The sequence below is a fragment of the Drosophila novamexicana genome, unplaced genomic scaffold (assembly GCF_003285875.2).
Source record: "Drosophila novamexicana strain 15010-1031.04,08,12 unplaced genomic scaffold, DnovRS2.1 tig00000193-arrow-pilon, whole genome shotgun sequence".
Lineage (NCBI taxonomy): Eukaryota > Metazoa > Arthropoda > Insecta > Diptera > Drosophilidae > Drosophila > Drosophila novamexicana.
Genome location: NW_020824787.1, coordinates 7507590 through 7523124, shown reverse-complemented (window position 1 = coordinate 7523124; position 15535 = coordinate 7507590). Strand labels below are relative to the sequence as shown.

General features: G+C 36.6%; 2 protein-coding genes across 4 annotated transcripts in view; both read left to right on the top strand.

Moving 5' to 3' along the window:
- LOC115758484 (stathmin) overlaps positions 1-14199 on the top strand; it is an 82112-nt gene extending 67913 nt beyond the window's left edge. Inside the window, exons 1-6 of one of the 3 annotated variants that reach the window (XM_030699159.1) lie at positions 7808-8409; positions 11475-11644; positions 11716-11901; positions 11963-12109; positions 13223-13378; positions 13551-14199. In XM_030699159.1, the coding sequence (XP_030555019.1) occupies positions 8013-8409; positions 11475-11644; positions 11716-11901; positions 11963-12109; positions 13223-13378; positions 13551-13640 (1146 nt within the window). In that variant the 5' untranslated portion in view covers positions 7808-8012 and the 3' untranslated portion in view covers positions 13641-14199. Of the gene's footprint in view, positions 1-7806; positions 8410-11474; positions 11645-11715; positions 11902-11962; positions 12110-13222; positions 13379-13550 lie in introns of those variants that run through there. The other 2 variants (XM_030699161.1, XM_030699160.1) reach the window with 2 other exon arrangements.
- On the top strand, positions 4623-7145 carry LOC115758481. The gene is made up of 2 exons (XM_030699157.1): positions 4623-4926; positions 5231-7145. Exon 2 carries the CDS (start codon positions 5233-5235, stop codon positions 7081-7083), a length of 1851 nt encoding a protein of 616 aa, XP_030555017.1. The 5' UTR covers positions 4623-4926; positions 5231-5232; the 3' UTR covers positions 7084-7145.
- Positions 14200-15535: the final 1336 nt, after the last annotated feature.

Here is a 15535-nt window from a genome sequence, read left to right as displayed (position 1 = left end):
GCCGGCGACTTTTCCTAACAACAACAACAACAACAACAACAACGAAAACAACTAGCGTTAGCTCTTTTGGTAGCGCTTGCCAAAAAAGCGAAAAACAACACTATGCTACACGACACGAATTAAAATTGCATGCACTCGTCCTGGGCTCTGCCAGTCCATAACTGTGTTTGTGTCCGGGCTATCCTTTTCTTCCTCTTCACATGTGTCGCTCGCTTTGGGCCACATCAGTTGCTCAGCCCGTCAGCCATTCACTCAGTTCAGTTGGTTAGCGAATTTCTGCGCGTCAACAGCTGCGGAAATAGCCAAAAAAAAAAAAATCATAAAAAAGAAGAAATACACAGTTTATAAAATAAAAGCAAGTTGTACATTTTTGCTGAAAATTCAACGCGAGTTTTTTGTGTGTGTGTGTGCGATTTGCATTGATTTGCGCCGCGCCCCTCTCTTCCGCATAATGGTGGCCATCAATTTGAATTGTAAGTAAAGGAGATAAACTTATTTTGCAGAGCTCTTGACAGCTCTTAAATTGTGCCGTGTTCCGATTTAACGCCCTTTGTATAAGAGCCTTCAGGGTTTATGCTCTGTCATTTTTTTTCCGTTTCAAAAGCAGGCTTGCCTGCCTAATGGGCGAGGAGGCGTGGCGGAGGGTTTTTAGGTGTTGATGGCAACTCTGGCCAGAAAATGGTTTTTAATTTAATTTGGCGACGACAAAATGTCGCGTCAAATTATTTGTTAATTGACGTGCACATGGCACAGCCCTTGTGCCACGCCCAGTGCGCCCTTCAGTTGTCGAAAGTTACATGTGCTTAATAGAAGCCCCCTCACGAATATACCGACCCTCCGCCCCTGCTCGGCAAACAAAAAGCAACCATCTACAGTGGCGCAAAATAATTGAATTAAATGCAAATTAAAATGCTTTTATGAATATTAAGCAGACACTTATGAATATTACCAGGGCCAAAAGTTGCACAGCCAAATTATATATATGTATATACATATGTGAGTATTTTAGCCGACATTTTTTGTGAGCTGCTTCTGCTTCTGCTATATCTTTGCTAAGGAATAATTATGGCAAAATGCTTTTGCACTTGCATGCAAAAGTTTTTGCTGACAATGGAACAATTTTATTTAATTCTTTGTATGGCAACTGGCGTAAAGCACATTTTTTCGTGCACTTCAAGTAATGTAAATGCTTATTAGCTCTAGATTTTAATTTGCTTATAGTTACATTATTAATTACATAAAATTGTTAAGAATTGGGGTTTGGCGTAGTTCTTAGCTTAAGTTTTTCTTAACTATGCGATCTGCTCGAGGGGTTGAAATTTATGAAACTACTTAACTAATTGGCTCAACTTGGGCGTTAGCCAAAAATACGCATATAATGGTTCGATTGGCCTCATAAGGTCGAAAAAAACAAGAGATTAAAAGCTCAAGAAGAATGCTTACACGAGCAAATGCCCTGTAACTAGAGCTTAAACATGCTGAATGTGAATTACGCGTTTTGTGCGTTCATTGAGAATTAAGCCTAGGCTCAGTATTTGTTCTAGGTGCGTGTTTGCTCAAGAAAATACCCTGTAACTAGATCGAAGGTTGTTTCGTTATATAGCAATAATATATGTCTAGAGAATAGACCAGAAGCTTTTACTTATTCCATCCCTCCTTAGTGGAAATGGGTATCAAAGATTTGCTGGGTGATGTTTCACATTCCTTCATACCCTGTAGACTTATCAGTTTGGCTACAGGGTATGACGAGCCTTAAGCCCCCAATAAAGCCATTTAATCCTTTTTGGCTCGCAGCTCAGTTTGGTTTATTTTCTTTTCATTTTGGACTCATGTAATTGAGTATTTCTGAGCATGGCTTAATTTGTGTATTTGTTTTGGGCCTTTGGCCTTTCGCAGTGCCAACAGGCGACAAGCACATGACGCCGCTGCACCCCCTGATCCCAATGTGGCTCAGACAAACCCTGTTGACCCCCTTTTTGGGAATCTGACAAATTGCTTCAGCTGTCATAAGCAGATTTTTGGGAATTCCGAACAGGCTGTGTTTGTGTGTGTAATAAATGTAAATCATGCCATTAAAACATTATCAAATGACAAACTCAAATTATTTAGAAATTTATAGCAAAATTTCTAAGCCGCATTTAGCACAAATTGTTGTTGTTTTTGTTGTTGTTGTTGGATCTATTCTGTTGCTGTTTCTTCTCTTTCTACGCATCTAGCGCAATTTTTAATTAAAAGCGTGAAATGTCAACGGCCCTTTTTCAACACTCGGCTGTATATACTACACATGTAATTGTATATACACCAAATGCAAGTTGGGCAAAACACTTGACAAAATATAAAAAAAAAAGGGGCGAAATTATTTTAATTGAGGTCAACCTGACGCGTGTGTGTATTTATGTAGCTGCATTTTACGCTGCTTTAAATTTCTATAATAAGGCTTATTATGTTAACGAGAGTTTTTAGCATTACTTTTGCACCATATCTATGTGTGTGCGCGCGCGTGTGTGTGTGTGTTGGCGGTGGGCGTGGCAGGATATTTGCATGACTGGCCAGCAACTACACCTGCTCGAAGTGTAGTCTAAGCAACGCATGGAACATGCTAAAAAAAGAGGAAACATTTTTGAAAGTTCTTTATTATGAGAGCTAACGTGAAAGTGCTAAAAGTTCAAATTTGAAGAAAAAAAAATGTGATATCAAATTAAAAAGCTATCATAAAAAAAGGTAAGCAATTTTCTCCCGAATTAATTGGTTTTTTATTGACATTAAAAAAGTTTAGTTTATTTTAGTTTTTATTTAACTATTTTCGATATGTCTATCTCTTTGTCGAGCATCAATAGCCGAAACGATCTAGGCGTGTCCGTCCGTCTTTCTGCCTGTCCGACATGTTTGTTTAAACGTAACGATTAAAGAGACAATGGAAAGCAAAAAGCTCATAATCGGAATGTTACATTTTGCTTAGCTTACACTGAGACAAATTTTGGCTAAATGTACCTCGATAATCTCTCCTTTCGGTACCCACACACATTTGTTTTCCAAACTATTGAACGACAAACACAGAAGTTATTCAAGAATCTATTCACCAAGGTGCTGAGCAAATAATAGAGAAAAAGAAGCAGAGTTTCTGTATAAGTTAAATGTAACTCGAATGCATGCTCACCTATTCGCATAGAAGGAGACATCTCCGACCACATAAAGTTGATTTATATTAGATCAGCATCAACAGTCGAGTTAATATAGTCATATCCGTCTGTCTGTTTGTCTGTTTCTATGAGAAAAAGTCTCTATCCATCTTCTTGAAACTTTGTAAGGGTTTGTCTTTCTGTTGCAGGCAATTACATATGCCGGAACCGGACGGATCGGATTACTATATCATATTGTTCGATAAGTAGTTTCTTGTATGGCAAATATTCTGTTTTCCAAGATATTTCCGCCAAAACCAGCATTTACGAGCTTCAGTATGCTCACATAACTGCAAAAGGCAAATGTCTACAAGGGTATTAAATCTTCGGCGTTCCGAAGATATTTTTACATTGTCGTTTAAATAATAAATACTTTTTTTTAATGTTTTTGTAGCCTACACATTTATTAAATGCGAAATTTTAAGTTAAATTAGCTTCGAATTTGAATGGATTATATTGCAAAATATTTATTCGTTTAGTTACCTTTACCCTTCCCACCTAAAGCTTTTGTTATTGTTTATTAGGCGAAATAAGCAATTGTATTTCCGCAGACCGAACATAAATTCAAAAATATGCTAACATCACATTCCATAAATGATAAATATCGATAAATATTTTATTTTACTTTCAATTAAATTATAAATATAAAAACGAATTTTTATTTTAATTCTAATTCTTAATGTCCTAATATTTATGCTCATTTGTATATAAGCCCGTTAGGGGATTTTGCTCCATTTGATATGTTGTAGCTTGTAAAGCATCTTGAGCTGATCTCTGTTTAAAATATTTCTAAATCCAGTGCGTAGTAATGAAATTTAAGCAAAAGAAGTAGCTTTACGTAATTAGTGCGCATTGAAAATGGCTAATAAGGTTCTAAAGACTTTGTGCAAATGTTTGTAACAGGCCGAAAAAAGCTTTTCCAAAATCATATAGTATATATACATATATTCCTGAACAGCATCAGCAGTCGAGTTGAACTAGCCAAGTCCGTCTGTCTGTCCGTCTAAATGAAATCATCAAACTCAGAGACTCAGAGAAAAGCTAGAGAATTGTCACTTGAAACTTGGGGCCTCCTTGAGTTTTTTTCCTATACAAATTTATAGAAAAAATTATCATAATATATTAAAAGTATCACATAAATAACAAGAATTATAATAAATAAAAAAAAAATACTATTATTACAAAACATAATTTTTGTATAATGTAATAAAATAAGTTTTTATGATTGAATCTTTTGCCACCATTTCCGTTTCTTATTCTGGATTATTATTAGTTTTTCCAAATTTCAATTCTCACTGTTTCGATATATTTGCTTATTTAGCATTGAATTGAACATATTTAGGTAAATATGTTTTCTAAATGTGTAAACAGTAGGCTTTGCTTTTATTTTAACTTGGGAGGACAAAAGCAGACAGACATTAGTTAACAATTTTTCATTGACTTGTGTGCACTGTGAGTTTTAAATAAAATTGTGTGGAAAACAAGAAAAACAAACTTTAAAATTCATTAAAATAAACTAAACAGTGAGATTCACGTCTTCGAGTCAGTTGGCAGCGCGAAAAGGCGCTTGTGGAACGTGTGGATTTTGTGGAAACCGACGAGCGCTTTCTTGGGCTTGGCTGTTGCGAGTGGCAGCACTTGCTTCAAGTTGCAAGTCAGTGAGAGAAAGAAAAAAAAAGAACGGAAATAAAAAATATACAAAGAATTCATTTAGTTGCTTTCAACTAAATTAAATTAATATTTGCACGTAAGTAAATGGTAAATTTATCTGGGCACAAAAACAAAAAAGCGAACATCAAGGCAAGCACAAAACTGAAAATTCTTCCTAAAGTCTAGCAAGTCTCGCTTTGTTTGCTCAAATTGCATAAACAAATTGTTTGATGAGTTCAATGTATACAAAAGCATAGACAGATATATATCAATATATGCATATATATAATTTGTCAATATATTTTGTGATTTGCTTGCGTTTAACTTGTGCTAGCTTCTTTTTGTGTTGTGCCCTGTTTGAAGCCACTTTGAATCTGGAATGCTTTCTGTCGTCTTATTAGCCATGGCCCCATCGTCTGCCCATCCGCCGGAGCGTCATTTTGGCTATGTCTGCTGCAAGTGTCAGACGGCAGCTTTTGCTGGACGTCGTTATGCCTGCTGGATGTGCATTGGCTATCAGCTCTGTGGCAGCTGCTACGATTCTGGCCAATTGCCCGAGGCGCCGGAGCACAAGTACTTTCATCCCATGGAGGCACACTATACACGCGCCGAATATGAGCTCTATTTTGGCGGCGAATCCTATGTGGAGGCCAATGTGCCGCAGAGCTATAAATGCGCCCTCTGCGATTTGTATGGATTTACCAGCATGCAGCTCTATAAGCACTTATCCGATATGCATCGCGGTCATAAGGATTTCGATGAATACTTTAGCATACTCTATACACGCTATGCTGCCGATGCTTCGGCGGCGACTGGACGTCTGACTGCCAGCAGTTCGGGTTCCGGTTCGGTGTCAGGTTCGGGCACCATTTCGCGTTCTGCCATTGCATCCGCATCTGCCTTTCTGAGACATGTGCCCAGCTTGCCGCGACCTGTGCTGCCCGTGGTCTCGCAGCAACGCGCTGCCTTGGATCCGGCTGTCAGTTTTCGTGAGGCGGTGCGGATGACACAGGCGCGTCGTGCTGCTCTCTTGGAGCAGCAGGCGCTCAATGTGTTGGAGGAGCTGCGCTGGAGCAATACAAATCCGAGATATTACTCTAGCCACTGCATGAACGTGCTGATGCGGCCCCAAGAGCAGGGCCAGCAGCAGCAGCAGCAGGGACAACAGCAGCAGCAGCAGGCGGCACATCATTCTCAGCAGCAGCCGGTGCCGCCGCCTGCGCGGCCCGATGTGAGTGTGTTGGATGCCCGAGGCATGCGTAGTCCGAAAGTGAGTCGCATACGCAGCATGCCGCCAGCTGTGCGTCTGGGCACCTTGTTTCCCAAACCGAATAACCAATTGCCCAGACGTGCCGCCGAGGATGATTGGGTCTCGTATTTGGCCCAGTCCTCAACGCTATTGGAGCAGCAGCATCAGCAGCATCGGGCCGAACGTCTGTTGACCAGCTATGCGGATATATTGCGCGAGGCGCCAGGCGAAGTACGTTACCAGGAGAAGGATAAAGGTAAGGATAAGGACAAAAGCAAGACCAAGCAGGGCAAGGATAAGGCAGGCGCTGACAAATCGGATCTGCACAAATTTCTATGCCTTAAGTTTGTGCCCCTGGAGAAGACCCAACGTAAGCTGCCACCAGAGTCGCATCGTGTGCTCTTTATCGAGGCCCTGCTGTGCTCCATGCTGGCCGATGAGCAGCTCATGCCGGTCACACTGCAGCCAGCCGCAATTCCCAAATTGACAAATGCCCTTCGCAAGCCCAAGCCCAAAAAGGAACCTTTGGACGAGCCCAGCAGCAGCGCCAACTCTCCGGCCGGCATTATGGAGCGCTTCTACAAGAACCTCGATCTCTATAATAAATGGTTGGCCGAGTTTTCGATTACAAAACTGGAGAATAACACAAAGATTGCAGCAATACCGGATATGATCTTGCAGGCGACACACGATCCTGTGCTCGGCGTCGACTCCGACATGGATCCGGACACCGATGAGCGGGACGAGGAGGATGAGCTAACAATTGTTGGGCCAGCAACCAAAGCAGAGAGCGGGCCCAAAGTTGTCACTGTCAACGTAGTCGACGAGTTATCCGAATGTGATGCTGAGGAGGAGCACGAGGAGGAAACTGGCGAGGGTGAGGGCGATGCCGAGGAAGTGGAGGATGAGGATGAGGACGATTACGACGATAATTCTGGCTCAGAGACCTCCGACTCAACCATTGCCATGCTCGTCAATGAAATTGATCAGGTTTATGGCTACTAAAGATCCATAAAATGAAGGAAATGAAGGAATATAGATTTATATACAATATACTTAATAATAAAGCTGTCATAACAAAGTTTATGCAATTTTAAAAATTCCTGTTTAATTTCAATTCTGGATTGCTTGGATGCCTGGATGTCGTCTACGAACCAGTTCAATAAAGGTTCAAAGCAGTCGAAGCCGACATATTTTTCATGTCTATTGTTTTCCGTTCTCAAAGTATCGACAAACTAGTTAAATTGTCTTTGGTTTTGGGGCTGTAGACTTGTTTTGCTTCTGAGCTTTCCGTGTCTATTGTTTTTTCTTTCTCAAAATATCTTTGAGCTAGTTTTAAAAGGTTCTGAGCTTGCAAACACTTCAGAGCTTCATTCTCTCAAATGGTTCGAAACCTCAGAAGCTGACATTTCAGAGTCTTTAGTTTTTCTTTCTCAGAATATCCTCCTCTAACCAGTTCAGAAATGTTTCACAATAACTGCTTCACACGTTCCATTTTTTACTTTCTTAATTATCCTTAGAAACGTACATAGGTAAATGTCTAAATTTCAGAGATTTTTAGCACAGGGGTATTCTCGAAATTGATTTCCGATTGACATACCTCATATTTAACGGATTCACACAATTGTCAAATTGAAGTGTTGCTTTTTTTTTCTTAAAAAATCAAGTTGGCAGCGCTGCACAAATATAACGTTAGCTTTGCGGCACAACTCTACTTTTCATTGTTAACATTGTTCGCCCAGCTTGAAGAACGTAAACGTAAAATATAAAAATAAAAAAATAGAACAAAAAAATCAAAATCTTATCAAACTACCAGTGAGAAGCAAACGGCAAAGTTTTCAAACCGTTTTCCCCCCGAGTTTTTATAGTAGTTATTTTATTGCTACTCTTGTTTGATAAACCCTTTCATCAAAAACCAAACCCATTTGAGTGCAATGTCTTCGAACGAATCGAATGCCACGCAAGAGATCAGCAAATGTCTGGGCTGCAAGGCCCATGGTAATCTGGGTCGGCGTTACGAGTGCATCGTTTGCGGCGAGTCGGTGACCTATTGCGGCGATTGCTACGATGGTGGCAAGAATGTGCCGAACGATAAGCATAAGTATTACCATCCCATGAAGGCTATCTACAATCAAGATTTCTTTGAGCTCTATTTCCTCGGCGAGGAGATGGTCAACGGTGAGGCGCCGCAGAGCTACAAGTGCGCCTTCTGCGATGAGCTCGGCTTTACGGCCGAGGAGCTGCAGCTGCATGTGCTCGAGAAGCATAGCGGTCACTCGGATGCGCCGCAGCTGCTCGACATATTGGAGCAAATGAAAGAGCAGCAGAAAGGTGAGTTTGCACGGCTCTTCGGCTCTCAGCCTGATTGCGGCTCCGGCCTAATGGAGTGTAAGTGCCGCAAGAGTCACTTTGGCAAATTGCTTGCCACACACACACACACACACAGCTGACCGAATGGTCAAAAGGCTGTAATGTTCTAGATGCTCTATGGCTAGGGTATCACGACATTGTCACTAGTAGTGCCGATGTCATACATTATCTACATTAGTTAGAATGCCAAGCAGATTCGCTTCTCTCTATGAAGGATCCACGTAGATTCGTGCCTCTGCAGGCCATTATATAAAAAAGGTATTTTAAACTACCCAAGCTTAGCTTCTTATATACGCTAAATCAACCTATTCTGAACATTTTCTTTCGGTAAAAAAAGGGTATTAGCTCTTCGTTAGACTAAGGGGACTTGATAATAAAGGATATTAATTTATGACAAAATGAAGACCTAGCTAATTGATAATAAATGATATTCATATATCGCAAATTGAGGATAGGCTTGTGAGGGTATTCGCTCTTCGTTAGCCCGAATGTAATTGTGCTCTTTCGATTTCCTTTTTAATCCCGAAAAAAAGGGTTTTTGCGCATCTGCAAGTCAAATGCAAACCGTTTGGGCAGCTTAAGTTGTGCGTTGTCCACACCTTCTGCTTTGCTTCCAACCTTTGCCCCACGCCCAAACCACATGCGCACGTGGCCCAACATTAATCAAAGCCTCTAAAAAAAACTAAAACTCAAATCGAAATCAAAATCGAAACCACAAACGTGTTTGTGATTGACACTCACTAATAATGGCAAATTATGTGTCAACGGCGTTAGATGTTAGCCAGTCGGACAGACGAGACAATTTGTTCGACACCTACACAATATCCGTTAGTGCCCCAACCCCGCCGCATTGGATACCCTATCCCCGTTGAATGTGTTTTGCCAACAAATTTTCCACTTCATTTGAGCGTCTTGCAAGCTATATTTAGTTTTTGTTTGGGGGTTGTTTTTCTTCCTGCCTCTCATATTGTAGTTTCTATTATGCTTAGCTTTGCAATTTCAGGCTGTGTTTTGTATTGCTTTGCGTCGTGCATTGGAATCACAGATATTCGCACATTTTTCAGGCAAAATAATAGGGTGTGTTTTCTGACTTGAAGATAATCTGTGTGGCTGGGTTCACGAACTGCGAACTGAGAGCTCGAAACAACCTGTTTCGATTTAAACCTTAGGTCGATATCTTTATCAGGAATATTTTAAATAACACCATTGTTCTTACCATATCTATAATTAAAGGACTTAACAGGATCAGAATCTTGTGGAACTCTCCATTTAACCTGTGTGGAACCTGTGTGTACCTTCTTTTTTAGGTTTTGGAAATTTTCAAGAATAAAATATAGATTTCTGGGCTTTAACTTCCCATTTGCAGTTTCCAATAGCTTATCTATCTCTATCTTAGTCCCTAAAGCTGTTCTAGGTAAATTTGAAAAATTCTTTGGATGGCATATCTGAAATTTCATTTGTTTATAAAACAGTTCTGCACTCAAGAATTTCATTATCAAAGAGCTCTACACCTTGGAATTTGTTTTAACCATATTTGTAATTGAAGTAGTCAACATTCTGGGGAACTCTTGTGGCATTTCCATTTAATGCACAGCTGTGTAAATGCATTTTCCGTTGCATTTAATATCATAATTGTGCAGAGAAATGTTTTTCTTTATTTTCTTTACATTTTTGCATATTGTTTACGTGGCACTATTCCACGCTCGTATACTTTATGTATATATACATATATATATATGTATATGTATATGTATATGTATATGTATATGATAAATGGTCACATGAAAAGCGCGAAAATGGGCTTTGGCGAATGCAACATTGCAACGCGTTGCACATTAATCAAAGTTGCGCTTAAAATGTGCAACAAAAAGCCGCAAGAGCAGCTAGGCGAGGCCAAAGATGGCAGCAATTGTTAATGTATTGCAAATATGCGCACGGACCTTAATTATTTTTAAGGATTTTTAACAGCTGCCCAGCTTATGCTGCAGCTGCTGCCGGTTTTTTTAATTAAAGTGTATTTAGTGACTAGTTTAGTTGAAAATCTGGTATAAATGTATTCAGCTTAATCGATCTAAACATGGCTATTATAATACTACTTCCGGCTATAATTATGGTTGAAAGTTTAATTAAATAAATACATTTAATTTAAAATGTTAAATAAGCTCCGTCTACAATCTAGAAAAATGATTGCCCTACGTTAAGCTTAAGCTTAAAAAACACAAGAAGTTGACTCTGATTTCGCTCGCTGTGCTGTTTTTATAATTCTCAACTGGTTAAAGGTGCGAACGAAGGCCAAGGTGAAAGAATTTGCCTGGTTTCTTATTGATTATAGATGGCGACCTTCGGGGATGTCTAAAAATTATCTCTTCTAGTCTACATTGGATGCATCTAGTCTACATCTAATTTCTCTTAATCATCTTCTATAAGGTGCCTATAAAGAATGATTGACCATTACATTATATTAATATAATAATAATTAAATATGTTATATATAAATATATATATAATAGAAAAATTAAATTAAATATAAAAGTTAAATATTTTATTGAATATGAATAAACAATTTAATTTATTTATAAAATAATGTATTGCATATTATTATATTAATATTTTTTATATTTTACGAATATTAATATGTTTAAATTATTGAAAATCTATACTAAATATCTATTAAAATAATCGTTCAATAATTAATTTCCTAATTGAGCATAAAACTTAAGAAAATGCAAGTTAAATATTGCTAAACAAATATATGTATATATGTTTCTTCTAGAAATTTAATTATTGCTGAGGCTTTGAATCTTTGTCACCCCCAGAAATGTCAGTTCTTTCTTTTTGCTGTAAATACTTTGTGCGAATGACGTCACGTTGTGTGCAGCCTGGGGGTGTCTTGTGCCCAGCTAAATTATCCTGAAATATATATATACTTCTTATAAGTAACAATAAGCAAAAGCAGCAGCTCCCTTTGCAAAATGCACAAATATTGTATTACTAAACGGGGTTTCTCACTTTCATTTGCCTTGCAGCCACTGAGATCCGTTGCCAGGAGAAGTCGCGCGGCGGGCTCAGCTATGAGGTTATTTTGGCCGAGCCGGCACCCAATGTGGCCGTGCCTAAGCGACCCGTCACCCCTGGCAAAAATGTCAGCGCCGAGGAGATTGAGCAGAAGCTAAAGGCCGCCGAGGAGCGTCGCATTGTGAGTGTGAACTGAGACTAGAGAACATAAAGATCGATCGATTAATCGACAATAATTTGTTTTCCTTGCAGTCCTTGGAGGCCCGCAAGATGGCCGAGATCTCGATTAAACTGGCCAAGGTCGAAGAGGCCACACGCAAAAAGGATGAGATTACCAACGAGTTCATCACTCAGACCAAGGAGCAGCTCGAGTCCAAAATGGAGAATCATGTGGAGAAGCGCGAGGCCATTATCAGCGACATGAAGGAAAAGCTAAAGGTGCGTATGCTGGCTCTATAAATTAAAAGGTTACCAATCTATTTGTATGCCCCCAACACAGATTCATGCCCAGGAGATTGAGAAAACGCGCGAGACTCTGGAGCAGCAGAAGGCCAATGAGCAGAAGGCCATCGAGGAGAAATTGAAGACTGCTCAGGCCTTGCGCGATGAGAATATTAAGAAAATGTTGAATCGTCTCAAGGAGCATGTGAGTTAAATGAATATATTAAATTCATATTAAATTATTTATAATGCATTATTAATATTATAAAATATAATAGTATTATTAATGATATTTTATATTATTGTCCTTATTGTAGCTTAGCTTGTTTGTTTCGTTTCCAAATTAACAATTGCGCACATAGAAAATAGTCTAGTATTTAAATGCACATTATGCATTAACACACAACATTTTATATGATATTCTAAATATATTTATTAATTTATTTACACCATTCCTTATATCATGTATTACGGTCAAGAGGATAAATTATATAATATATAATTCATTACTCTAAAATAATACAAACAATTTTTTTTTGGCGTTTAATTTATGTTTTCATTTAATCGACAACAAAATGAACACGTATTTTTTTATTATAACAAAATATAATTCTTTATGAAAACACAAAAAATAAACTTAAATTTTAATATATATTTTATATAATATTATTTATTTATTTTAATATGAGAAAAAGACAAATAATCAAAAATATATAGGTTTTTAGTTTTGTTTAACTAATTAAACTTTTTGATTTAATGGACCACATAATTAACACGTATTTTTTGTATAACACAACATAATTCTTTAAAGAAATACTATTAATATTTATTTTTTTATTTATTTTTTAGTAAACATACTAGAGCCAAGTAGATTTAGTAATAATTACAAGTCAGATAATAAATTTTAATAATTATTTAATTTTCATTTATTCGAGTATTTTATTTTTAATTTTCTTTTACTAGTTATTTGCCTTTTTTTAAAGAAAATTCAATTTTTGATAAGAGAATTAATCATATTTTTTTGTAATAATTTAAATTTATATTACATAAGTAAGCATTTTATTCTTCCTTTCATTTAATTTTGAATTTTTTAAGCACTCAAATTTAATATTTCTTTTCTAATTATTGATCTCAATTAATATGATAATATTTTAAATTATTGAGTTAATATAAGAAATATGGAATTGATAATAACACGTACGCTCCTTGATTCCATTCATGTATCTCTGTGTGTGTACTAAGTAAAGATTTTGCGTTTCATCCATCGATATAATTTATGGTATTCTTATTTGTTTCGTTTTTCTTAAATTTCATTTAGAACACAATCAAAATTGCTGAAATCAAAACCCAGAACAATCAATTGGAAAATCAAAAGCTCGAGGAGAAAGCGCGCATTATTGAAAACAAATTGTACACCGCCGAGCAGAATCGCGAAAAGGAGTTGCTCAAGAAAATTGAGAAAGCTCAACAACTTGTAGGTCCTATATAAATATATATAATATATATATATCTGTATATATATTAGCTTCTCGCTTGCCTGTTCCGTTTGCCTGCCGTTCATTTGTAGCAGTTGCACACACACCCACACACGCACAGGCACTGAGAAATGCAATTTTCCAATTAATTAAACGATTCCCCTTTTGCAGGAACGTCGCGCTGAGGTTGTGCGCCAGAACAAGGCTCAGACCCAGGACATGGATGGACAACAGCAGAGTCCCATTGCCTCGTCGGGCTAGAGCCGATGCTGCAAGGAATTGCCGTTGCTGCTGGGGCACGTGGAGCGTTCTCAATAAAGCGCACAGCGGCGGCTGCAACACACACACACACACACACACAGAAACACACTCAGCATACGACAACAACAACAACAACTACAAACATATATTTGAGCAAGCAACATTTAAGCAACAACAGATTTGCTTCAAAAATTTCAAGTATTAACTAAAAGAGAAAAAGAAAAAAAAACAAAAAAAAATTTAAAAATCTTAAAGAACATTTTTGCTGAGCAAAACGCGCAGGCAACAAAGAGGAAGAACCACAGCAGCAACAACAACAACAAAAAGAACAACTACAGCGCCAAGCAAAACATTTAAAACTCAAAACTCTACACTACACTACAAGAAAAGCAAAAATATGAAGCGAATGCATACTGCAAATTAATAAGAAATACATTTAGTAAAGCAAATTTACAACTAACAAAACGCAAAACAAAAACAAAAAACAAAAAACAAAAGAAACCAACTACAATAAGATCTAACAAATCATATATACTTAAATTATTGTAATACTCCATAATTGAAAATCATGTTGTTTTTTTTTTTTATAATTCTACGAAATTTCATAATTTTTTTTATTTTTAAATTGTTAATGTGAAAGTCTGTTGATTTTTTAGATTTTTTTTTCACTTTTAATTTGATACAAATAAAAGAATTGTTTAATTGTCAAGCTTTTCATAACATATATAAAATATGAATCGAAATGTGTTTTTTACTGATTTGCAGCGCATTTTCGAAAGGAAAAAGTTCAATAGAAATGCCATAAGAATTGTATTTGCCTGTCGTTTTCGTATGCTTTGCTTAAAGAATAAAAAAAAAAGGATATAAAATAAAAAGTATATATATATATGATATAATTTAACATTAATTTTAATTTATTAACATTGTGTGAAGTTGCGAGTTGGACACTTCTCAACATAAATAACAATTTTATATAAGTTCGCATTTTCTATCTATATAATAAATGTCAAACAGAAAAATACATAAGAAATGCTTATATATAAAAATTAAAAATAAAAAAAAAAAAAACAAAAAAATCTCAATAAAAAACCAATACAAAGTAAAACAAAACACAAACTTTTTCGTTTCATTTACACAACATAAACAATATAAACACACTTTAGGCATTAATAAAACATAAATATATATAAATATATATATATATACATAATCTATATTATAGAAATAAATCTATATTATAGAAACTAATATAAAATGAAATGCATATTTTGTCTAACGTCAAGTTATATTTAGATGAAGTTGAAGCTGAAGAGATGTGCGCAGATTTTTGGCCGCAAAAAAAGAAAATGGTTTAAATGAAATTTATTGGGTTGGGTTGGGAAATTTAAATGTATTTGAATTTTTAGGCAAATTTTTTGCATCAGCTGCGAACTCGTTTTTTCACATTTATTTGCAAAGAGCGCTGAGAATAGCTTAAATTTAAATTGACATGCCGTTACAAATGTGTCTATAACTTAACCATGGCTACTATAAATCAACATATATGTGAATCTAAATATATATATATATATATAATTCATGCATTACCATAAAAGCAAACAACACGAACAGCTCCCACAAAATCGCGACACTTGAAACTTTGAATCTATTACAAGCAGAGATAAAAACTACATGCAAAAATCAATACAATTGATAAAAACGCTTCGATATGTACTCAATTTATGATATATAAACTATATATTAATGTATAATCAACAACAATAACCAACGAAATAATAAAAAAAAACAAAAACAATACCTTTTGTATGAGAAAAATGCGAAAACAGTTGCGTTTTTTTCATGATATGAATGTTCTCTTCTTAAAGCAGCCTATGCATAAACAACCTTTTTTTACG